This window comes from Carlito syrichta, unplaced genomic scaffold (assembly GCF_000164805.1).
Source record: "Carlito syrichta isolate Samal-C Ts95f unplaced genomic scaffold, Tarsius_syrichta-2.0.1 Scaffold289075, whole genome shotgun sequence".
Taxonomy (NCBI): Eukaryota; Metazoa; Chordata; class Mammalia; order Primates; family Tarsiidae; genus Carlito; species Carlito syrichta.
The window spans coordinates 317,478-344,189 of record NW_007233171.1 but is presented as its reverse complement, the minus strand read 5'-3'; the positions used below and the strand labels follow the sequence as shown (position 1 = coordinate 344,189).

Genomic DNA, 26,712 nt, shown 5'->3' with positions numbered 1-26,712 from the left:
TGGTCAAGTTTTTTTCTAATATGTCCTGTGCTGCTATGAAGATTTTTGCTCATATTTCCTGGAGCACATGTGTAAGAGTTTCTCTAGGGCATATAACTATCTATAAGTGCAGTTGATCCATTTTATAATATAAAAATATTCAGTTTTGAAAGGCAAATATCCTGATGTTTCATTTGACAATGTTGCACAAACATTTGTCCATGTCATTAAGATTGCTATTTACATAAAGGCACAGCAAAATAAAGTATAAAACATTATTTAGATGCAAGATACTATTCTCTTTGCGGATATTCTCTGATCACAGCAGGACATGTATATATATTTAATAGCTTGGGGACAAAGGCCACATCCATACATATTGTCAATAAGCACCAATCATTTATGTAGAGAACCCATAATATGCTGGCATAAGGTGTTAAAAATAAACAAAAGGCTGGGCTCAGTGGATCAGTCTGTAATCCCAGCACTTTGGGAGGCCAAGGCAATTGGACTGCCTGAGCCCAAGGGTTCAAGATCAACCCGGGCAACTTGGCGAGATCTCATCTCTATAATAAATTTTTTAAAAATTAAGAAAAAAAAAGAATTAGCCCGGCATGGTAGCGTGTGCCTGTATTTCTGGCTACTTGGAAGGCTAAAATAGAAGGATGGCCAGAGCCCAGTAAGTCTGGGGTGGCTGTCAGCATGCCACTGCACTCCAGCCTGGGTGAAGGAGACTCCAATTAAAAAATAAATAAATAAACAAAACTGGCTGTGCATGGAAATTCATGCATATAATTCCAGCACTTTGGGGGGCCGGGGCAGGAGGATTGTTTGAGCCCAGGAGTTTGAGACCAGCCTAGGCAACAGAGCAAGAACTTGTCTCTACAAAAAATTAAAAAAAAATTAGCCAGGTGTGGTGATGCATGTCTGTATTTCCAGCTACTCAGGAGGCTGAGGTGAAAGGATTGTTTGAGACCAGGATGTTGAGGCTGCGTGAGTTGTGATCATGCCACTGCACACCAGCCTTAGTGACAGTGAGATCCTGACTCAAAAAATAAACAAACAAACAAAGCTGGACACTAATTGCTATAGACTGTGTACCCTCCCAAAATTTTGTTAAATCCTGACACCTCCCCCCCCCAACCCCCCCACCCCCCGTGGTGGTATTAGGAGGTGGGGCCTTTAGTAGGTGATTAGGTTAAAAACCTGAAGCCCTCATGAATGGGACTAGTGCTCTTATAGAAGAGACACTGGAGAGTTCTTTCACCCTTCTTTGATGGGAGGTTATAACAAGAAGATGGCTGTCTACAAACCAGGAAGGGGGCCCTCATCAGGCACTGAATCTGCTGGTGCTGTGATCTAGGACTTCCCAGATCTGGAAGATGTAAGTTTCTGTTGTGTTTAAGTCAGCCAGTCAATGGTAGTTCATTATAGCGGCCAGAACAGACTATTCTACTAGTTAAAGTGCCAAGGACAGATTTTACTTACTAGCATAATATTGCAATAGGAAAAAGGGTCCAGTGTGAACTGAACTCATGGAGGTGACTGGGCATTTTAAAGGGAGAATGAGAGACTAGGGAAGGGGGTGAGTGAAAAATTACAAAAAACAGGAGGGGGGGTTGTCCATGAGAAACCAGTCTGAAGTTGTTAACTGGAGCTTGTGGAAGTTAGCCTCTTGCTCTCCCAGAGGCTGTGAGATAGGAGCCCTATCTTCAGGTGTTGGTTGGAACAACAGTAAATTCTTTTGGCAGCCTTGAGTTTCCACCGGCAGGCATTTTAAGGGGGATAGGAGCATTCCAGCCATGTGCCCTGGAGTTCAAGTCTTTGTAGGCCAAGGCAGAGGCCTAGCCAAGAAGAGGAACCTAGCTAGAGTATGGTCAAGGAGAGAATCTTTGTCAGAGGTGAAAGAAAAGGCGCAGCGAGGATGGGAGAGCAATGTTTCTCTCCTCCCTGCCACCACTTACTCAACCTTAGCCCTACACATCCTTATGACTCAGTAAAGGTGTCACTTCCTCCAGGAAGGCCTCTCTGACCTGAATCACAAGACTGAGTTTAGCTCCCTTAGCATCCTCGCACAGCTCTGTCATGCATCCACCACATTCGCTGATCATAAGGACTAGGCCTGACTCACTTTGGGCACATTATGAGCACTAATGCATTTTGTATAAGTGGACTCTGCCACAACCTTAGTTCCACCATCCTTATGTGCTGGACAAAGCTGTAGCCTCCTAGCCCCTCTCTCCTGCCTACAGTCCCTTCTCCACCCAGAGGGCTAGAGGGATCTTTGGCAAAGGTAAGTCAGCTCATGCCACAACCCTGCTTCAGACTCTCACAGCTTCCCATTTACGTGAAGAATAGCTTCAACTTTCTCTACATGGTCTACAGACCTGCCAAGTATGTTTCACCCACTGTGAGTCTTACCCACCTGCCCTTGCTCACCATCTTCCAGCTGTACACCCTTCTTTCTATTCTCCAGACAGCAAGTTTGCTTCACCTGGGGGTTTCATTCTTGTTCCCTCTGCTTAGAATGCTCTGAAGGAGGACTTTGCAAGCCCAACCCTCTTTCATTCTCTTTTCAACTCAGATGTCACCTCCTCAGAGAGGACTTCCCTGACCACCCAAGCACCATTTTTTCCCCTCATAGCCCTCCTTACAAACTGCAGTTATTTATTATATTTCGTTTTCCCCACCAGCCTGGGAACTCCGTGAGGGCAGGGATCTTTGGCTGCTGTGGTCGCCACTGTGTTCTCAGCTCCTAGAATAGGGCCTGGTACTTGGATGACACTCACTAAGGGGTCTGACATTCCTTTGAGGCAAGAGGAAACTGTAAAATCACTTTCTTATTTATTTTTATTTTTTAATTTTTGAGTCGGAGTCTCATTCTGTGCCCAGGCTGGAGGGCAGTGGCACGCTCACGGCCACCGCAGCCTCGACCTGCTGGGCTCAAGTGATCCTTCCGCCTCAACCTTCCAAAGAGCTGGAATTACCGGCGCGCACCACCACGCCCGGCTGCGTGAAATCGCTTTCTGCCGGCCTAGTCAGCTATAACCACGTGAGAAGGGTGAGGGCGGTGGCTGCCAGCGTCCCGGGAGTGACTGCTCAGCAGAGGCCCCGGCCACAGCCCCGCCCCTGCTTTCCTCAGCCCCGCCCATGTCCTTGTCCTCCCCCACGGGTCTCCATAAAGTTCATTTGGCTGCGCGCCGCGCGGGGGCTTCTGGGAACGGCCAGCTCGGCCAATCAGGAAGCGCAGGCGAGCGGCGCGAGAAGCGGCGGCCGCGCTCGCCAGACGGGACCTGGGTGGCGGAGACGGCTTCGGTGCAAGGTAAGGGCTTCTCCGCTCGCGGCTTTTCGACCGGCGCTTGGCCCTGAACCCGGGACTCCGAGGCCGGGTGGAGCCGCGTCCCGGCGCCCGGAGCCCTGCCGCTCGCACTTCCCGTTCTCCTCACGGCAGCCGGGCACGCCTGACGCCGGCGACACGCGCCTTGTCGAACCGCCCCCATCCTAGCGTCAGGCTGCGCCCGGGAATGCCTTTCGTCTGCCCTCTTCCCGAACACCGAGCCTCGGCCTCCCGATCCCCCTCCCCGCGGTAGCGCCCCTCGCGCGCGCCCCTCCCCAGCCCCCAGCTCGCGCCTCTAGCCTACCCTGGCTGAGTCCGCGCCCCCCTCGCTGCCAGCACCCCACCGGGTTACCTTCGGGACCGAGCCCTGCCCGTTCGCCTGCCCCTCGCAGACACACCCAGTGGGAAGGCGTTGCTTCTCAAGGGAAGGGGTCTTTGGGGTGAGGGAAGACGATCCCTTGAGCTTCTCCCAACCCTTGGCTTCTCTTCCGTACCGGCGTACAGGGGGATGGATGCTGGTGATTGGAACCCAGGGGTGGCCCACCTTTCTCTGGGCTCACTGCATCCCATCCTCTGCAAAGACGATGCCCAAGTTTACTGGGTCCCTTTTGAAAAAAATGACGGGACTGACCCCATGGATCCTTGGTCAAAGTGTGGACGACCCGTTGACAGAGCCGCTGGTCTGCGTTTGCCCCTCTTGCTAGGTATGGGTAGGAGGTTTTTGGTTTTTTCTGTTTTTGTTTTTTGACCGAGATGTCTTCCATCAGAAGCAAGGGTCATCTTTTCTTTTCTTTCTGGCGGGGGTGGGAGGGTATCCTCAGGTATCCTAGTTTTTCTTTCTTTCAACTATTCTCTTTTGTGCATCTGTGTGCTTTTCAGGTGTGTCATACATGATGATCTCATCCAGGCTTATCACTTTAAATATCTATATATCAGGCTAACAGATCCCATTTGTATCTGCAGCCTGCCCCCTCCCCCCAATATTCCCACTGAGATGGATGATAGGCAACTCCAACTGAACATGCCAAGATAGGACTGTCAGGCTCACCTCCACCTCCCTCTCCAAACTGCTCCTTTTGTCGTTTTTTTGTTTGTTTGATTTTCAGTAATAGGAAAGCCTCTGGCCAGTAACTTTTGAGTCATCCTTGTTTTTCACTCCACATTCAGTATTTGCCACCCTGGGTCAAGTCACCACCTCTCACCTGGATTATTGAAATCACTTTCTATCTGGTCTTGCTGCTTCTGCTCTGGTCCCTATTTTCAGCAGCTAGAGGGATTTTTTTTTTTTTTTTTTTTGAGTTGGAGTCTCACTCTGTCGCCCAGACTGGAGTGCAGTGGCCGCTCCTGGCCACCGCAGCCTCAACCTGCTGGGCTCCGGCGATCCTTCCACCTCAGCCTTCCAAGTAGCTGGAACTACAGGTGTGTGCTACCACGCCTGGCTGAGTTTTTGATTTATTGTAGAGATGAGGTCTCACTGTCCAGGCGAGTCTCAAACCCGCGGGCTCAGGCAATCCACTCACCTCAGCCTCCCAAAGGCACGGGATTACAGGCTGAACCACCGAGCCCGGCTCTAGAGGGATCTTTTTAAAACCCAGGTCTCAGGTCTTTCCTAGGGGTTACTTAGTGAGACTTTCCCTACTTCTTGTCTTCTTCATTAGTTTAGTTGTTTTTAACACTTATTTTTTACTTACTTGTGTATTGCTTTATTTGTTTTGTTCCCTGTTGTATCCCCAGCACCTAGGCCTGACGCACAGTAAATGCTTAATACATATGAGATAAATGAATGTTCCCTGGCACAATGTATTTGGGGATACAGTGGTGAATGAGACAGGCCCGCCCTCTGTGAACTGACATGCCTATGCAGGGCTCCATCAGCAGTAAATACACATATAGATATAAAATGTGGTGTCAGGCCTGCTTTTTAAAGGATGTTTGAACAGAGACCTGAATGAAATGAGAGAGCAAGTCATGAGACTATTTGAAAGCATTCCTGGCAGGGGGTACAGCAAGTGCAAAGGCCCTGAGGTATGAACAGTTGGATATGTGGTGAGTTTGCGCTTGAACCTGCTTTTTTATTTACTGAAGTAGAAAATAAAGTAGAGGGAAAGATAGATTTGTCAAGGAGGGTGAGGGGTCAGAGCAAAAATATGGAGGTGAGAAGGTCCAAGGTGTGTTCAGAGAACAGGTCACTTTAATTCAACAAATATCTATTTGTACCAACTGCTATGTGCCACACTTAGCTGATGACGATTCAGACCTTACCCTATAGGAATTCACCATCTAGAGAGGAAGACATGTGGGAGGAAATAATCACAACTACTACCCTAGGGAAGAACAGTATAGAAGATTCAGAATAGTGTGGGCAGATTGGAGTAGGTGGGACTGCCCCAGATGACTTTGCAGCATACATAGTAGTTCCCCATGTGACCAGGGATAGGTGTGTATTAGCAGAGTGTGCACTTGTTTTGTAGCTTTATACATTTTTGTAACTCCAACAACACCCTCATGCAATAGCTAGATCCTTGATACACAGTTGCTAAATGCCAGATAACCTTTTTCAAACTTTGCCAGAAATGGCCCCTCTTCCTTCATTCATTCCACACATATTTATTGAGCATTGGGTGCTGTTTGTTCAGTGAACTAGGAATGGAGCTGTGGACAAACCAGACAAGCTTCTCAGATTTAAGGAGACAGACAGTAAATGAATGAAGTGAGGAAGAGCCATGTAGATACTTATGGGAAGAATGTTCCTGCAGAAACAGGAAACAGTGACTGCAAACACCCTGTGGCAGCAGTGTGGTTAGCATGTTTGAAGAAGAGCAGGAAGTCATCCATTGGGCTGAAGCACAAACTCCTGGGGAAGAGTGGTAGCAGAAGGGGTTGGGGTCAGGGCTGGGGCCAGTCATGTAGATAGCCCAGGGTAAGGACTTTGGACCTTAGTTTGAGTGGTGGGAGCTTTTGAAGGGTTGAGCCTTTTCAGCGGCTCATTCCCACTGTGATTTGGAGAACAGATCCGGGAGTGGGAGGTGGCAAAGTAAGAACAGAGAGACAGAAGTCTACCGTATCACCCAGCTATGACACATGAGAATGGTATAGACCAGGGTGATGGTGGTGGGAGAGGCATGTATATATTTTAGGAATAACTTTAGTGTAGACATGAATTGCAATGTAGGGTATGGGTGGAGGAGATAAGTTAAATACCGAAGTGTTAGGCCCTAGTAACTCAGGGCATGAATGTACCATTTACTGAAGTGAGGAAGACAGAAAACCAGAGGGCTGCCATGAGGATGATATTAGATTTTGCAAGTCAAGCCCATGGCGGGACTCACACACAGTCAGAGCTCAGGAGATGATGGCTGTTGTTGTTCCCACTGTCATTGACATGAACTGTTTCCACTGTCAGGCAGATAAACGAATGCAGTAAAAATGAATTTAGGTGAGGGGAAATTTCTGTAGGAGGAGTATGGAGGAAAACAATTTGGTAGGTAAGACTTGAATCTTAAGACTGAAGACAGTAATAATGATAGCTAATCCAGTGGCTACAATGTGGCAGATGAGGAAGTTACAATTTTTTTTCCATTTCAAAGATGAGACAGATGAGACCCAGAGGGAGGAACTAACTTGCCCAAAGTCACTCAGCTAAAGGGTGGAGGTGCTGGCTTGAGCTCAAGGGTGTGTGGAAGGTTGTGTAGGTATTTCTGTTTGGGAAAGATGGCATGAGCAAGGGCACAGAGCAGGATGTGTACAAGGATGGTCAGGAACAGAGCAAATCATGTGCCTGGTACACAGAGTTTATGCTGTGAGGTTGAAAGTCAAAAGCAGTGTCTTGCCTGGTTCGCTGTGAGTGGGAGCCAATGAGGGTTTTTGAGCAGGGGCAGCTTAAGAAAAACGATGTCAGAAAGATTGAGGTGGCCACAGAGAGCAGGGTGACATGGAGTGGGAGCAGGGGATATAGATGGAGGGAGGCCATATTCTAATGTATAACAAGAATTTAGGCTTAAAGGAATGGAGGTATAACCTTAGGAGATAGTGAGGGAAATGGAAGCAGCAGTTAGGGAACATTTCTAAAGTATGACTATCCCATGCTATCTACATCTGCTTAATGAGGTCATGAGAGTTTGGAGAGTAAAGCATGTCATATTACCTGAATCTATGGCATTTGGTTTCCTGAGTTTTAGTTAAAGAGTAGCAATACCTGCTTGCTCTTGAAAAATATAATTTAACATGTGTTCAGTTTCTGGGTTGTGGATTGAGGAGCATATCTGTAGATAAACAATCCAAGGACAGGCACAGATGAAAAGGAGGATGAGGAGTTAGGACCTGAGAGAGGCAAGGGGACAGAGACAGAGGAGTTGGGGAGGGCAGCTGGAGGTGGTGGTGGTTGGGGGTGGGCAGCCGAATTTGGAGACATGGGAGGGGAGATACTTCTGTGCTTGAGAGGTGATGCACAGACAGTGCCTGGAAACTCCCCATGGAGTCTGAGTGCCAGGAGGCAGGTGTGGATTTGACAGTCATTGCCATTGAGAATTCAGGAGCGGTAGTGAGACAAATACTCTGAAGTAGGGCATTTAGAGCTGTTGTTTTTTTTTTGAGTTGGAGTCTCACTCTGTCGCCCAGACTGGACTGCAGTGGCACACTCCTGGCCACCGCAGCCTCAACCTACTGGGCTCTGGTGATTCTTCCACCTCAGCCTTCCAAGTAGCCAGAGCTACAGGCTTGTGCTACCATGCCTGGCTAATTTTTTTGATTTATTGTAGAGACAAGGTCTCGCTAAGTTACCCAGGTGGGTCTCAAACCCATCGGCGTAGGCAATCCACTCACCTCGGTCTCCCAAAGTGCTGGGATTACAGTTTGAGCCACCAGAGTCTGGCCTAGAGCAGTTTTAAAACAAGATAGTAAAAATTATGTAAGGTCACATATGCTCATGGACAAGAATTCAGACTGACAAGGGTATGCAATGAAAAGTAAAATCTCCTGACTCTCAGCTTTGTGAGGTTAAGTTGTTTCTTTCTATTCCTTCCAAAAATTATTTGTGAACAAACCTTAAGCAGATAGCTTATTGAACTTTTATACATTTATTCACTCATTTCATCCCATATTGAGATACAGAGCATTTCCAATATCCTGGTGTCTTAGCTCAGGCTACCCTAACTAAATACCATAGATTGGCTGGCTTAAACAACAGAAATGTGTTTCCTCACAGTTTTGGAGGCTGGAAGTCTGAGGATGCCAGTGTGGTTGGGTTCTGGTGAAGCCTTATTCCTTTTGCTCACTGTGTGCTCACGTGGCCTTTTCTTGGTATCTATGCATGAGGAGAAGTGGAGGTAGGGAGGCAAGTTCTCTGGTGTGCCTCCTTTAAGGGCAAGTAATCTCATTCTGAAGACCCTAATCTCATGACCTCATCTAAATCTAATTTCCCCCGAAGGCCCCATATCCAAATAACATCACATTGTGGTTTAGGGCTTCAACATAGGAATTTTTTTTTTATTTTTATTTTTTGAGTTGTAGTCTCACCCAGGCTGAAGGGCCGTGGCGTGATCATAGCACACCATAGCCTCAACCTCCTAGGCTCAAGTGATCCACCTGCCTCAGCCTCCTGAGTAGCTGGTATTATGGGCCCTTATCACCACGCCTGGCTAATTTTTTGATTTTTTTTGCTGATGGTGTCTTACTATGTTGCCTGGGCTGGTCTTGAATTCCTGGGCTCAAGCAGTCCTCCTGCCTAGCCTCCCAAAGTGCTTGGGTTGTAGGTGTGAGCCACCACGCCCTGCCTTCACCATAGCAATTTTAAGGGAACATAATTCAGTCCATAGTACTGGAGAAGTTGTTGTGCTTCCTCCCAATCAGCACTGCCCCCACACTCTCAAGGATGACCAGTATTCTAATTTTTAACACCATAGATTATTCTTTCCTGTTTTTAAGATCCATATAAATGGAATCATACAGTGCATTCCCCGCCCCCTTTTTTTGCATCTGGCTTCTTTAGTTCTGGCTTCTTTATGTTTGGGAAGTTCATGTTCTGTGTGGCTGTAGTTTGACCTTTTCCATTGCTGTGTGATACATCAAGGTATGAATATACTACTATCAAAAACCCAAATGGGAAAATTCTGTAAATACAGTGGTTTTAAAATTATTTTGGACAGAGTGAGACTCCAACTCAAAAAAAATATATATATTATTTTGGAGGGAGACCTAGATTTTTGTTGGAATCTTATAAAAGGTATGTGCTTTTATATTTTTAAAATATTCATATATTTTCAAGAATTTCTAGTGTCTCTGCTGGTGTCGTGGCACTTGGGACAAGAAATCTTTGTTGGTTTTCAGCAGGGTTTTTCAGCATGAGCACTATTGATATTTTGGGTCCAGTAATTCTTTGTTGAAGTTGTACTGTGCATTGTAGGATGTTTAACAATATCCCTGGCCTGCACCCTCTGAATGCCAGTAGTATGTGCCTCCCGTCACACTTTTGGTTGCCAAGTTGTGATAACCTAAAATGTCTCCAGATATTACCCAGTGTTTTCCGGGGACAAAGTTGAGTAGTATTGGTTTAGAGAGAAGATCCAGACCAGAGCCAAAGGCCTTCTGAGGTCTACTTGGTGATATGCCCCAGTTTGTACCAGTAGTAAGATGAGGCCAGTGTAATTCCTAAGGTTCTGTGTACAGATAATAAATGGGGCTGTTCCTTCATATTCAGTGAGTTTAAGGACCAAAGTAAAATATCCTACATTTTTCATGGTGAGCAGACCTTAGAAATCACCTGAGCACCCCGCTTATCTCACTGGTAGGTGGAATGGATCCAAAGAAGATCCAGTCCCGGGGTCAGAGGGCTGATGTTGGATGAAGCCAGGCTGGAATCTGCAGTGCTTCTTTCCCAGATGGGCCTTCTACTCAATTTGGCAGTCAGGAGTTTATCAGAAAGTTCCTTATGTGGCTGATTTTTGTTTCTATGTGATGCCAAGTTATTACTTCTCTTTGCTCATTAAAAAGAATTAGTACAAGTGATACTTTATATATCAGGAAAGCTGATACCACATGTCCCTTCCTACAATCACTGAGTCATTGAGGGTAGTGCTGCTACTGAATGACCTAAGTCTTTCTCATCTGTCTATTTATTTTAGTTCTTTGTTTTCTCTAGGGCTCTACCGTCAGAGTAATGATTAGGTCTAACTCTTTTACTTAGTCTCACAGGACTGTAAAGAATTGTCCAAAAGTTTTTTTATCATTCTTTTCCCTGCCTTTCCCTTCATTCCCCTCCCCCACCAATCCTGAGACTATCTGAAACAATAGTATCTGTCAAGATATAATTTTGTGTTTGGTTTTTGTTGTAGTTGACAGTTGACAGATACAGTAAAGAGTGGAATGATATTGTCATCCAGCCATAGTTTACATATTCAAAAGAAAAGAGGAAAGCAGAAGCATTATTAAACATCTGATACCTTGAGTGATGCTTTTCTTGTCAATCTTGGTGCTAAATGTTGAACACTGTTCTTGTGTTTTAATCCTGTCATGGTCTGATTAATAAGGTTTGAGGGCAAGATTTCTGCTTGAAATTAAATACTGGATTTATTTTGAGTCATGCCTTCATTGAGACAATTTGAATTGATAATCAAAGCCATATTTGATAGTGGGTAATATGATATACATTTAAAGATTGTAACTATCTTCCAGAAGTTCTTACTTAATGATATAAAGTTGTCATTAAACAAGTTATAATTTAGGATTGAATATTTACTACAAGGTTTTTGAAGCAGAAATGTTTATAATTAAATGATAAAATATTGCCAAATTGGCAACTTTGTAAAAAAGCTAAAATAGCATTTTACAATATATAAATCAACAGAGTTTATAAAATACTTCCTGTGTATTAACAACCCCTTGAAGGAGGTAGGGATTGTCACCTTTTTATTGATGAGAAAATTGAGATGGAGAAATTTGGATTTTTTTTAATCTCAGGGATAAATCAATCTACCTTCTGCTAGTAAGTAAACAATCTGGGTTTGAACCAGGTGTTTGGATTCAAAGTTCAGTTTTTCACTTACCCATTCTATTTAAATTTTTTTTCAATTGATCTTACTATCATATTAACATTTAAAAATAATCAAAAAAGGAAGAACATTATTGGTTGTACATTTTGAAGGAAAAAAATTATAAATAGCAATATCAGTTATTTCCTCTGATATATATAAAGTGTCTTCCTTTGACAACATTAAAAAAAAATAGCAGTCTAACTGTCTTTGTTAGATTACAGGATCTTTGAGACAATATTTGGGTATGTAGTAAAATTAGAATTCCTCAGTGAGTGGTAATAAGTGTTGTTTGATTATATTGAAATTTCTGCAGGGAAAGTATCTGGTGTCATTTTCCCCTTGCAAGTCTTTGAATCGATAGAGGTTCCTTTAATATGGAATACAGATGGCCTTGTCTTTAGTCTTTCATCTCATTCCCAACCCTTTGTACAAGGGATGAACCCCCCCAAAATAGAATTTATTTATAGAATATTGTGCATTTATTTTGAGTTGGAGTCTCACTCTGTCGCCCAGACTGGAGTGCAGTGGCCTCTCCCAGCCACCGCAGCCTTGACCTGCTGGGCTCCAGCGATCCTTCAGCCTCAGCCTTCCAAGTAGCTGGAACTACAGGCGCGCGCTACCACGCCCGGCTAGTTTTTTGATTTATTGTAGAGATGAGTCTCGCCAAGTTGCCCAGGCAGGTCTCGAACCCATGGGCTCAGGCAATCCACTCACCTCAGCCTCCCAAGGCGCGGGATTACAGGCTGAGCCACCGAGCCCGCGTGTATTTATTTTTACATGTTTAAACTTCAATCACCTTTAAAGTACTCTCTGTTTAATGCAATACACCTATTGAGACACTTTTTCCACTGCTCGAAACAGTTTTTAAATGCATCCATTTTGATGCTTTTTAGTGCTTCAGTTTTTTTGTTTCACCTCTTTAACATGGGCAAAAGAGTTCCCTTTGAGGACATTTTTCATCCAGGGAAACAAAAAAAAGGTGGCTCTAGCAAGATCAGATGAATAGGGAGGGTGGGGCATGGGGGTTCTGCCGCTTTTTGGTCAAAAACTGAACTGCTGTGTGTTGTTTGTGTAAATTATCCATCATGAAATGGGTAGACATTGAAATAATCTCCAAAAAAAATTAACTGATGCTGAACTCATCCTTTCACAACACTAACTGGTACACTGATGAATGGGTTCCTCCTCGTATTTTTTGAATAACTGTGCTGTTTGGGTTGTGGGTGATAAAGAAAAGAGAAAATTCACATGGATTTAATATGTTGCATTATACTTGAAAAGGGCAGTGAGTTCCCTGTGGTACCCTGTGCATTAGGTCAGTAAAAACATTTACAGGACAGATTTTATCTTTTACAAAACATACTCCCCAAATAAACAGTTTGAAGAGGGAAGAGGATGGCAACAGTCCTGTTGTGTCACTCTTTAATCTTTCTAACAATGTTTTCATGCTAGCATTAGTGAGGGTGGCCTGTGTATCAGATCTAGTTCAGATACCCTAGGCCAGGGGTTGACAAGACTGGCCCATAGGCCAAATAAGCTAAGAAGAGTTTTTCATCTTTAAATGGGGGGGGGGAATCCAAAGAAGAATGTTTCTTGACCACAAGAAAATTACATGAAATTCATATTTTAGTGTCCATGATGAAAAATTTATTGGAGTGCATCTGAGCTCTTTTGTTTACTTATTATGGCTGTTTTTAAGCTACAACGGCAGAGTTGAGTAGTTGTTAGAGTGGCCCAGAAAGCCTAAAAATATTTATTGTCTGTCCCTTTACCAAAAAAATTTCCCGACTCTTGCCCTAGAAGATGAAAAGCTAGACAAGGGTTTGGCACACAGGTCTAGGATGAATGGCTCTGAGGCTCTTTCATATTTTTCATTGTCAGCTTTGAGTCTCTGAAGGCTTTGCTTTCCTGGATTATATCCTGGGAATAACATAGTAAGTCAAGAGAATTTGTAATAGCCACATCTAGGATGGCCCAGTGGTCCCCAGCTTGGGAGTCCACAAGCCCTGTGTAAATGAAAAGAGGTGTTTTATTTGTGGCTGTTTTAAAAGTAAGAGAAAAGAAACTAATGAAGTAATAATAACAAAGCATATGCATGAACATTTCAATATAATAAGCATGAATACTTTAACAGACTGACATTTAGAAACCTGCAAAATCCTAAAGGGGCTACTCTTTAAGAATACTGATTTAAAATGGTTTAGAAGTGCTCAGCTTTGAATACTTAAGAATCTACTCTTTTCTGGCTTGATTAAATATTTAGCATGGTTATATTCAGAATGTGGAAATGGCCATATTTTTCGTAATTAAGACTCACATGTTAATAATAGCAAATGAACTGAAATTATTTGAGGCATTTTTACTCTGCCTTTATATTTCACCTTATATGCAGTTTGGGGTTTTTTCCTCATTTATGATTGCTGATGTGCCCCAACTGGGCATACTTTTCAGATACTCAATGACAGGTGAGTGCAGACCACTATGAGGAAACAAGTTTTGACCAGCCCTTGGTTTAGCTTAGTAGAAGCTATCTCTCTAAAACCGTGGGCTTTAATTTTTTCCTTTAGTTAATTTGCTCGGCATCCTCTAGGTGTGAGTGAAGAGCTCTGGATCATGGCAACTTCCCACTGAGAGCTTGTCTCATTTTTAGCCTAATGGATGTCCTCCTGCAGCCTCTGAAAAACAGTGGGTCATTGTCCTTTGTTTTGGGATAGGGGCCTTTTTATTGAAGTATCGTGTACAATCAGAAAATTTTACAAATCATGAGTCTAGATCAATGAATTTTCTCATAATGAACACAGCCAACACTCAGATTAAAAAAACTGAAAATTGCCAGTCCCCTTGAAACCTTCCTCATCATGTCTCTTCTGTCCTTCCCCGACAAGGTTAACCCGTCTTGCCTTCTAAAAGCAGTGATATGTTTGCCATTCATTTTATGGCTCTTAGTTACCTGGAGGATTGAGGTCTATGGAGGAACAGCAGGACTTCTGCCACGTCCTACATACAGGGAGAGTAATTTGTTGCTCAGAGCCCTGGTACTCTGTGATGCTCTCTGAAGCACCTGTCAAAGATCTCTCTGGCTCATCCTTGAAGGCTCAGTCATAGCTGACATAAGCAGCCCTAGTGCTGTTAGTCTGTCCTTGCTGTTTCCCACCCAGCCCCAGTTTTGCTGCATTGACTACGCCAGGTCCCACTTCCATGCATTCTCAGTGTGGCTTCTTTAATTAAAAGACAATGATAGAGACAAGGTCTTGCTTTGTTGTCCAGGCTGGTCTCATACGCTTGGCCTCAAGCAGTCCTTCCACGTTGACCTCCCAAAGTGCTGGTATTACAGACGTGAGCCATCACGCTGGCCATCAGTGTGACTTCTTTCTCCATTGCTCCCCAAGGGTGCAGCCAATGTACAGTTTGCGTGGCCAGATTTTCTCAACACAAAGCTTAAACTTCAGTTTTTTCCCTCAGTTCATTTTAGTTCTGCCTATTGAATAAAGCTAGTGAGGTTATTTTCATGCTTAGTTTTCAGTATCTTGGGTCAAAATTTAGTGGTTTTACCTCTATGTTTTATGGCTAAATATCTTTATTTTGTGGAGGGGATAAAAATTATCCTTAAATTTATGAAATCAACCACAAGTTGAAATATTTTAAAGAAATGATGACTACATCAAAGTATATATTTGGAAACTTTAATAAAACCTTTTTGTAAAATTAATTTCCCAGCTTGGGCGAAGGAGTGAGACTCCGACTCAAAAAAAAATATTAATTCCCACTGGTTGAGTAATCAAAACAGTTCCAGTTTTTCCCAAGTATGGAATTATATACATATCTCTCTTCTTGCAGGCATGGGACAAGCTCATTTTCTCTGTACTCCTACCCTGAAGTTATATAGCAAATTTTTTTATATGTATCTATTTATTCTTTTGGTTTGTAATTCTGTTCACCTGAAAACTTGGCTCTTTCTTCTGAAATACCACTGTTTTTTTGGTCTGGGTATTTAGAGGGAAAGCACTGGTCTGGATCAAATGTGATCTGAATTCATGCCATTTATACTGTCACTGCCTTATGCTGTGCAGCCTCAGAAATGTTAAGTATCAGTTGGTAGTTGGAAGGGAATGTTTTTGCTCAGTTTCCTACTTGCCAGTGGGTACTGATTTGGCAGGAAGCCTTTGAGAAGGACAGACCCTCCACCAACAGAAGAATTAAATCCTTCCTATTCATTCAAGACATAAGTGCCTACTACGTGCCAGGCACTGTTGTAGGAGCTTGGGGTACATCATTAACCCTGTCCTTATGTAGCTTATATTCTTACAGAGGTGACAGTAAGGGAGATAGGAGAGTATTGGGGATGGGGGTGGTTTGCACTGTAAATAGCATTCTAGGTTGGCTTCAAAGACAGTGACAATTGAGCTGAAACAGAGGTAGACAATCAGCCATGAGTGTATGTAAGGGGGAGAAGCATTCCAGTATAGGAAACAGGGACTACCAAGGCTCTAAGGCAGGAAAGTGCCCAACCCACTGGGGACCAGCAAGGAGGGCCAGTGGCTGGAGCCCAAGAAAGGGCTAGGGATGGCGCTGAGATGAGTCTGGGTGGTAAGGGTAGGTAGAGCTCCTTCTGTAAAGCTTCACTCTCTGCCAGAGGTTTTTAAACAGAGGAGGGATGTGATCTGACTGACTTAAAAGGGTCACTGGTTGCTGGGGTTGCTATAGATAGAATAGACTGTAAGAAGCAAGGGTGAACCCAGGCAGTCAGGGAGGGAGGCTGCTGAGGGAGTCTAACGGGTAGGTGAGGCCGCGGGGAGGTGGCTAGGTGGAAATGTGGGGAGAGGCAGATTCTGGATGCATTTTAAAGACAGATTTGAAAGGCCTTGTTGGCTGATTGGATGTGGGGCATGAGTCATGTGGGCTTTCAGGGGTGTTGACCCAAGCTGCTGAAAAATGGAGACTCCACACACTGAGAAGGCCAATGGGCAGGTTTTATAGATGAAAGGTAGAGCTCAGTTTTAGGCATGATAAGTTTAGGGTGTTGTTTTGAGATTCAGCCTTTATTTTATCATGCCTTTATTTTATTTTATCAAACAACTGCATATAATTAACTTTAAAAATCTTTATTTATTGGACCTTGTTAAAGTAAGTCATGCCTTTTATTTTGTATTTATGACTTCTACTTAGATTCATTGCTCTAAGTCTTTGGGCTGGTCATTTGAGAAGTTGAGCATTTCCGTTGTCTGATACAGGAGTAAAATGCTAGATTGTTTCATTCAGTTCTTTATTTAGAGACTTCCAGAGTTTTCCTCATGAAAGAAAGAAGTATTTCCTTTTCCTTTGCTCTGTTAGGAAAACTTTGTCTTTGAGTAACAAAAAGAAAAAAAAAAGGAGGGAGGAGGCAGTGTTGTGCTTTTCATTTCTCTTTCTGATGAGTGACTGTGTTTCTTATCAGTAGAACAACATTGGTCTTGAACGTTTCTGAGGAAAAACATTTCTCCATCAGTCAGGAGCAGTTGTTTAAAAATTCCCTCTCTCCCCCAAAAACTGTTCTGTTTCTTTCTCTGTCCCTGAGAATACCTTCTTAGGTGTTCTCTCATCCCCATTTTCTCAGAGTAAAGTTTACTCTAATCATGGGTAAAATGTTACAGTGATTTTCTAGACACTTTAGGTTAAGAGTTACTGTGTACATGAGTTATTGTTAAAAATTAACGTCTGCTTGGAACTTCATAAAGAATACCAAAGTGGCCAGGCATGGTGGCTCATGCCTGTAATCCCAGCACTTTGGGAGGCCAGGGTTGAAACATTGCTTGAGCCCAGGAGTTTGAGGTCAGCCTGAAAACAAAGTAAGACCCTATCTCTATCATTGTTTTTTAATTAAAAAAGAAGCCACACTGAGAATGCATGGGAGCAGGACCTGGATCAGTCAGTGCAGCAAAATTGGGACTGGGTGGGAAAATGGCAAGGAGAGACTAACAGCACTAGGGCATTAGCTGGGCATGGTGGTGTGTGCCTATAGTCCCAGCTACTTGAGAGGCTGAGGCAGAGGGCTCACCTGAGCCTAGGCAGCCGAGGATACGATGAGTTGGGATCATGCCATGTACTCCAGTCTGGATGACAGAGTGAGACCCCGACTCTCACATACACATTAAAGAGTACCAGTGTATTCATGTTTATTTAAGCTGGGCTGTTTTTGTTTTAACCTTGTGCCGTTGCCTTTAAAGTTAATGTCCTTTAATGCTCACTTTAAAAAGTCTTTATTCTCCTCCTGTGGATTTATGGCAATAACAGTGCCCTTTAAACATTAACCTGTGCTTTGTAGCTGAGATATCTGCTATGTTTTCATTATAACTACAATTGTAGTCCAGTGGGAGTTCACATGTCAATAGAGTTTAAAACAAAGAAGAAAAGTATTGTCAATAAGAGCTACTGTATAAAGAATTTTCAAAAATAAGTAATATTCTTCATAATCTTGTAGCAATGTATGTTATTTTTTAAGATGGTGATACTTTTAAAAATCTTCTGTTGATTTAAATAGTGATGGGAGTTAAAAAACATTCTCTTGGTCAAGAACCATATGCAAGGATGGTATAGTATATATAAGATTCATAAATGTGTAATTTTCATTAAACATCAGCATTCTTAATAGAGATTTTCTAGATCAATTGTTGGAGAAACAGATGGTTTTGCTAATAATATTCACCATCTAGAAGCCTGTGCTATTTATATTAGTATAATTATTAGCAGTAATGGTATTTCTAATGTAGTAGGTCTAGTAACATCTAATGTCCTGAGGTCATATATAGCAAGCAGGCACAGATCTCTGCCATCAGTAACCTTGAAAGCAAAAAAATGTATGAATGGAGAAGTGGACATGAGTAAAAAAAGAATGTTATGTTAGTGAAGGAGAAGGTGTGTTAGAATAACACAGGGGGATGGGGGAGCGTTGGTGGTTAGTTACAAGATGTACATTCTTCTGGTCTGGGTTCAGCCAAATTACAGCAGAGAGTATTCTGGGCATGCAACTGAGCTTCTGTGGACAGGAGTTGCTTCCTCTGCTCAGGAGCCTCACAAAGTTGGGAGGATCACATGAGATAAGGTCTTAGATATTGCCTGGCACTTTTTGGGTGGTGGTGATTTTCTGAGAGGGGTAGAGGAAGAGGAGGGGCAGGATGATTGCTCTTTAAGCCTTCTAGAGGTTGTTACAATGTTTTCCATTTCTTTGTGTGCTTTGGATCTATGGAAGAAGGAAGGGATTCTGATTTGTGACTTGGTATCTTTGCCTTTGTTCTGATGGCAGAAATCAATCTTGAGGCTGTCAATAACACAGAAATGATCTGTTTCTTCACATTCTGACTCATTTTCTCTGTCAGGCCTGTTCTTAGGCTATGTTCAGGAACAAATCCTGCTTGTTGATGAGTTGTCTCCTTGACTGTTTACAGAAAGTTCTACTGTTTCATGAAGCTTGTAACAGATTCAGTTAGTGTTTGAAGCCTATCTTTCCCTGATTTAGCTCTTTTCTTTTTTCTCCGTATTTAGGATCTGCATCTCCAATGGATACTGAGGGGTTTGGTGAGCTCCTTCAGCAAGCTGAACAGCTTGCTGCTGAGACTGAGGGCATCTCAGAGCTTCCCCATGTGGAACGGAACTTACAGGAGATCCAGCAGGCGGGTGAGCGCCTGCGTTCCCGTACCCTCACACGCACGTCCCAGGAGACAGCAGATGTCAAGGCGTGAGTACTGGGAGGCGGGCAGCATTGGTACTGGGTGGCCGGGGGGGCATGATCTGTTTCTTCTTTCCTGCCTTGAATTCAGATGCAGTCTGTGAATGACAGTCGCAGATTCCTGGGAACTCAGAAAGGTTTTATAAACAAGTCCGCAGCCTAGGTTTGTTTGCCTGCGTCTCAGTTATGAGCCCACATTACAGGCAGCAATGATCACGGAGTGGAAACTGGTAGATGAGCTTCATCATGCAGAACTGACCATGGTAGTTCCTGCTTGGGCTCACTGACTGTTGGGTCATACATGACTTCTGTAAGTATATTAGTAAATATGGGCCACACAGATAAGTGTTACCTTCAAAGCCAGAGAGCACTCAGCAATGAGCAGAGTTTTTAAGAGCACTTGAAAGAAATTGATGAGCAGTCAGTGATGAGAAGCCATCCAAGTGAGGAGTAATTCTGTCTGCTTGTTGACAGTAACCCCAGACGTTGCCTCTGAAGGCCTTGGAACTACAGTGCCTCCTAGCTGATTGTAGAACAGGAAAGGGGGCGAGCCCAAGATAGTACTGCTAGAGAAAAGTGTTGACAGTCTACAAACTTTTATTTGGGTACAACTGTAAATTAGATGTGGTTCTTACTCTCAAGGAGCTTACAGTGTGGGACGGAAAAAAACCACATTGCTTTCCATAAGAAATGTGCTTTGCTGATAACCTTTTGGAGAGAAACTAACAAACAAAAAAGGCAATATGTTTTACTGGTTACTTACTATGTCACAAACTTGGCTATATTTAAGGTTTTGCTTAATCCTCACAACCATTGTTAGCTATAATCCCCATATTACATTTAAGCAACAAAGGCTCAGAGAGGGCAAGTATTTCCTTCAGATCACACAGCTGGTGAGTCAGCATTCAAACCCAGCAAGTCTGACTCCAGAGCACAACTCCTGTAACCCTGATGGAAGGATGATGGGCTAGCTACTATTTATGCTTTCGTGAGTCTGGAAAGTCACTGAGATTCTGTGTAGGAGATATGGGAAATTGTCAGTTACCTCCTCAGTCTTCATTCCTTGAACTGCATGCTGGTGTTAGTTTGGGGACATTATTTGTTCTTGGTATTTAATAGATGGCACAGGAGGGAGTATAATGTAAGAGTAGGCTCCAGTCTTTTCTCAGCTAACCTTAAGAGCTGAATGTTTTGATTGCTCTGTTGAGTCTGTAAGGATATTGTAGAAATTCTTCTGTAGGCTTTCCCAAAATGTTATTTTCTAAAATAACTAGTTGGTTTGTGTTCTATTGGCTTTGGTAAGTAAAGGCAAGTCAGAGGAGCCTTGGCAGGGATTTTTTTTTTTTTTACCCTCCAGCCTTGCAGCTTAATGCTGCCAACTGCTTCCCAGCATTGACTGCTCTCTCACACTCCAACCAGCCTTTAGATGATGGTTCTGCTAACTTGCCCTCCCCGCAGGCTCCTTAACTGCTGCTCCTGGCTGCCTGCAGTTACCCCCAATCTTGAGTGTACAAGCTCTGTGCTGTGTGCAAAGATGCTGCTGGAGCAAAAGGCCCGTGATGCCAGCTGAGTTGCTATAGTTATAATTTAATTGCATCAGTTTTACAGCCTATTAAGAGCAAAAAGGGAAAATGTTTTCTTGGTAACAGTTATCAGTCATGCTCTCTTTCTTGTAAATTTCCATTCTTTCTCATCTCTTTCTACCTTAAATTAATTATTTTAGGGAGGAGGAAGCTGGGACATTGAAAGATTGGGTATAGGGTGGGGCAGGTGCTTAAAAAGAAACCAAAGGGCTGATGACTGTATTTTTCCATCTTCTTGATAGGCAGAGACATAAAGTGTGATGTGAATATTTTAGAACATACGGGATGAGGGCAGAAGAGAGAACTGAATAGGAAAAATTTACTTATATGAAATAAGTTTTGAAAGAAAATTCTGTCTTTAAGATTTTAGTTTAGATTGTAGATTTAAGATGGACTTGTTTTGTGCTAAGTTTATTTGTTTAAATACACTGTGCTAGAAATTTTGTTTTAAGGAACAGAATTGATAGCTTTTTTTGCATGTGTATGTTTGATCTTTTTGTATTTATTTATTTATTTTTGAGTTGGGGTTCTTACTTTGTTGCCCAGGCTGCTGCAGCCACGGCATCCTAGTCTCAGTTGATTCTTCCACCTCAGCCTCCTGAGTAACTGGGACTACAGGCCCCCACCACCATGCCCAGCTAATTTTTTGATTTTTTTTGTAGAGACAAGATCTTGCTACGTTGCCTAAGCTGGTCTCAAACTCCTGGTCTCAAACTCCTGGGCTCAAGCAGTTCTCCTGCCTTGGCTTCCCAAAGTTTGAGGATTATAGGTGTGAGCTACTATGGCTGGCTTGATCTTTTTAAATTGTTAAATTCTTCACACATAAAAAAGAGTATGCATAACATATGTAAAAGTGTAAATTAGGGATTTGCAGCCCATGAGCCGCATCTTGCCTACTTCCTGTTAAAGTTTTATTGGAACAAAGCCTTGCTAATTTGTATTATCTGCTGCTTTTGTGCTACAGTAGCAGAGTTGAACATTTTGACAGAGGTCAGATGGCTTGCAAAGCCTGAGATATTTGCTATCTGTCTTTTACAGAAAAAGTTTGCTGACTCCTGGCCTAAATAGTATTAAAATGGACAAATACCCATATACACACTACAGTTAAGACAGAGAATACTCTCAATATTTGTGAAGTCCTTCTTGGGTGTCCATCATCAATTGCATACCCCTCTTTTCTCATCAGAGATACCTTACTGGATTTTTCCATTAAAATTCTGAACCAAGCAATCTAGAGGTGTACAAAGATAAAGCTAGTAGTCGCTCTTTCTCCCTAACTTTTCTCCAAGGTAACCAGTGTTAATATTGCTTATTCTTTTATACTTTTATCCAAGTTTATGCAAAGCATATACAAATATTTATTTTCTCAAAGTTATACAGCAAATTATCACTTGTGATAATACTACTAAGCTTTCTTTAAAGGTTTTACTGTTTGTCAGGCACTGTGGCATACACTTCACATGCATTATATAATTTCTTCTTAAAATAACCCTGCCAAATGTGTGATCTGCATTTTATAATTGAGGAAAGTCAGATAGTAAGTAGCCAAGCCAGAATTAAAATCCAACTTAGTAAGAATTGCTTCCATTTATATGGCACTTTTCAGTTCCCCAAGAATTATCATAGGTGTTCTGACTAGTGTCCTGAGGTGGAAGAAGTAGGAATTTTCTTCCACATGTAACAGAGGAGAAAACTGAAGCTTGGAAAAGTGATATGTCCAAGATTATTTTCAGTAAATAAGTAATGGGTGAGACTTGAACCCAAGTCTCCTGACATTTTTTCTGCACCCCATGTATACTGAGAACAGTCCTTGTCCTTTTACTCTTCTGGGACTGGAATGATTGACTCCAGCTTCTGTGGCTTTCTGCTCATGGGAAGCCACCTGGCTTTCGGGAATTGAGGCAGGTAGAAGGCAGGGAACCATCTAAGGATTTTTCCATACTTACAAAGAAAAAGTTTCTGGTACAGCCTATGTTTGTTAAGCCATGCCTACCCTAGATTCCCTGCCTCCTTCATCGGTCTTTTCTTCCCCTTCCCCATCAGGGCTTCTGCATATATACTGCACAAATCATGCACTGCATAAGCCATGCACTGAACAGTTCCTGCAGTCACCTCCCAGTTAGGTGACCTTTCTCTTCTAGTAATTTTAATTGCTATTTTTTAAACTCTGAGGTTCTCAACCCTGAGAATAAGAGAAAATTCTGCTCGCTCTTTCCAAATTCTGTCCCACAGTGCTGTATTTCAACCAGTGATACAGGAGAACGTATCCACTGTCCAAATAATTTTAATTATACCCATTATCAACTTCTCTTCAATCGTCCCTTCCTCCCTACCCATCCCAGCCTCTGTAGATTGGTAACCACCAATCTACTCTCTTATTTTCACGAGATCCACTTTTTTAGCTACCACATGAGTGAAAACATGCGATTATTTGTCTTTCTGTGCTTGATTTATTCCACTTAACATAAAGACTTGCATTCTATCCATGTTGTGCAAATGACAGGATTTCATTCTTTTTATAGCTAAATAATATTCCATTGTGTATATATACTACATTTTATTTATCCATTCATCCGTTGATGGGTACTTAGATTTATTCCATATTTTGGTTATAGTAAATAGTGCTGCAATAAGCATGGGACCGCAGCTGTCTTTTTGATATACTGATTTCCTTTCTTTTGGTTATATACCCCAATAGTGGAACTGCTGGATCATATGGTAGCTGTATTTTAGTTTTTTAAGGAACATCCACACTGTCCTCCATAACAGCTGTACCGTTTACATCCCTACAAACAGTATACAAGGGTTCTCCTTTCTCTGCATACTCACCAGCATCTGTTACTGCCTGTCTTTTTGATACAAGTCCTTTTAACTGGGGTGAGATATCTCACTGTAGTTTTCATTTGCATTATCAAAGATGAGTTGACTATAAATGTGTGGACCTATATCTAGGCTCTCTATTCTGTTCCATTGGCCTATGTATCTGTTTTTACGTTAGTACTATACCGATTTGGTTACGACAGTTTTGTAGTAAATGTTATCTATTTATTCTTTATCATAGTTTTGTAGCAAATCAGGTAGGATGATGCCTCCAGCTCTGTTCTTTTTGCTCAGTATTGCTTTGGCTATTTGGAGTCTTTTGTGGTTCTATATAAATTTCAATATATATTTTTAAAATTTCTGTGACGATACCTAGTTGTCCAAGCATCATTTGTTGCGAAGACTATTCTTTTCACACAGAATGGTTCTGGCACCCTTGTTGAAAAATCAGTTGACCACAGACATTGGGTTTAATTCAGGACTCAATTCTATTCCATCTATATATAAGTCTATCCTTAGGCTAGTACTAGGCAATCTTGATTCTTGTGACTTTGTAATAAGTTTTGAAATTGCAAGTGTGAATTTTCCAACTTTCTTCTGCTTTTTAAAGATTGTTTTGGCTATTATAGGTCTTTTGCATTTCCATGTGGATTTTAGGATCAACTTGTCACTTTCTGCAAAAAAGTCCAGCTGAGATTTTTATAGAGACTGTGTTGAATCTACAGATTATTTTAGGGAGTATTAACATCTTAATATCAAGTCCGATCCAGGAGTATGGAATGTCTTTCATCTACTTTCTTAGGCAAATGATACAGTACTAAACTCTTTTCTCCACCTAGCATTTTTCTTAATAATATGTCCTAGAATCACTCCATGATAGTGTGTATTCTCATTCATTTGTACTACTTAAAAGTACTCAAAAATGTAAACATACCACATTTATTCAACCAGTCCCCTACTGATGGACATTTGAGTTGTTTTCTATTTTTGCTACTACAAATAATGCTGTAATAAGATCCTTGTACAATACAAACATTTTTGTATTTTTGCCAGTGTATCTTCGGGAAGAATTTTAGAAGTGGTATTACTAGGACTGCTGGGTCAATTCTGCTAGCTCTTTCCAAATTCTGTCCCACAGTGCTGTATTTCAACCAGTGATACAGGAGAACGTATCCAGTGTCCAAATAATTTTAATTATACCCATTATCAACTTCTCTTCAATCGTCCCCTCCTCCCTACCCATCCCAGCCTCTATAGATTGGTAACCACCAATCTACTCTCATCAATATTTTCAATACCCATTATCAATACCCATTATCACTGTAGATTGGTAACCACCAATCTACTCTCTTATTTTCAATTCTTATTTTCAGCTCTCTTATTTTCAAGTTGATAATGGGTATAAATACACAATTTGATAAAGATATAAGACCTAGTATTAGATAAATTAGTAGGATGACTATAGTTTACAAAATGTGTTGTACATTTCAAAATAGCTAGAAGAAAAGAATTTGAATGGTTCTAGCATTAAAAAAGACAAATATTTAAGTGGTGGATATCCTAAGTACAATGACTTTACAAATTATATGAATGTATTCCATATGATATGTACCTCGAAACTATGTACATCTATTATGCATTTAAGAAAAGGAATAAAGTACTAATACATGCTTTAATGTGAATGAACCTTGAAAGGATTACGCTAGGTGAAAAAAGCCAATCATAAAAGACTAAATATTATAAGATTCCGTTTATAGACAATGTCCAGAATAGGCAAATCTATAGAGACAGAAAGTAGATTGATTGTTGCCAAGGGTTGGAGGTGAGTAGATGATGGGACTTGGGAATTGATCGCTGCTGAGTAAGGGGTTTCTTTCTAAGATGATGGAAAATGCCCTAAAATTGATTATGGTGATGGTTGCATAACTCTGATTATGCTAAAAAACACTCCATTTTACACTTGAAATGGGCGATCTGCAGGTATGTTAATTATATCTCCATAGAACTGTTTAATAAAAGCAGATGATACAAATGTGTATATGTATTTATTGATAAAAAAAGAAGGAAGTATTTAAAAAGAGCTCAGGATTTGTTTTAATCATCTATGGTAAGACATACAGACAGGAAAATGGCTCTCATGAATGAAAGTTGTACTCACAGATCCCTAGATGCAGAATCCCTAGGTATACCACTAGGGGAAGTAACTGATGTTGATCAGGAAGCAGAGTGAAAACATAGGAAAGGGCCTTTATTGTTATTTCTGCAGGAGGGCAAGGCAGTGTAGGCAGGCTTAGGGTTGGCTGGGGGTGGGGGACTCTCTCTAGTTGTCTGATGCCTGGTCCTGGGATGATTAGGACAGGGATAGTGTTCCAGAGTGTGAGAACCCTGTGAAAATCCAGTAAAGGAGATGGTTGGGGTATAGACTCCAGATTGATTGGTTTGCATATTAAAGATGAGCTTGCAGAGGAGTTGTTTGCTTTCTCTAGGAATTAATTGACCCTAGGGGGCAATTCCTTCAGGTCTCACATGTCAAAGCATCAAATACAGAAATAAAAAGGCATGATTAATACAGAAGTTACACAAACAGATTACCTATAGGAAAAGGGAAATAAAGTAAAGAAGACAGATACCTTTTTAAAAAATAGATTTTTCTTTGGAACTGTGTAAATATTTTACATAGTTATAAAACACTTAAATTTCAAAAAAGGAACTCCTAAGAATTGAAAATAAAGCAAGTGAACCCAAATGCTTATCCAGTTGATGACATAACCACATAGACATGGACAGTTCAAACTAACATTTTAATCTATCTACAGTAGTCATATCGTTGGTGAAGAAGGGCTATCACTGTGGAGACTGATGTATGTATGGTGAAGGATAAAGTGCATTAGTAATTATGTGGTGATGTTGAGAACTAGGACTTTTGTTGTGGGGAAAAAGGAGATACAGATGGAAAATCTATGAGGTTAACCTAAAACCCTGTGTTCTTAGTTTTGAATTGAAAAGTATCAATATGAACTCATCATGTTACTTATCTTAAATACCTAAAATAAAAATGAAAACTCTGTTTCTAGCTTTGACTATTGAAAGACCTAGAAACAATATAGTAGTAAGCAATCCTAGTGTCCAGATAGTTGTCTCTCAAATCCATTTCTTAATAAATGCAACTAGGGCACTTCGGAGAGTTGACTTATTCTGCATCTGAGGCAGGGCTGTATGAGATGCATGGAATGTCTTGTCATACCAGGTACCAAAAAAATTATT

At 41.8% G+C, this 26,712-nt stretch overlaps 1 protein-coding gene across 1 annotated transcript in view; it reads left to right on the top strand.

Moving 5' to 3' along the window:
- Positions 1–3,201: 3,201 nt before the first annotated feature.
- NUP93 (nucleoporin 93) overlaps positions 3,202–26,712 on the top strand; it is a 106,527-nt gene continuing 83,016 nt past the window's right edge. The window contains exons 1-2 of the mRNA XM_008054114.2: positions 3,202–3,301; positions 18,862–19,054. Of these exons, the coding sequence (XP_008052305.1) occupies positions 18,876–19,054 (179 nt within the window). The 5' untranslated portion in view covers positions 3,202–3,301; positions 18,862–18,875. The remainder of the gene's footprint in view (positions 3,302–18,861; positions 19,055–26,712) is intronic.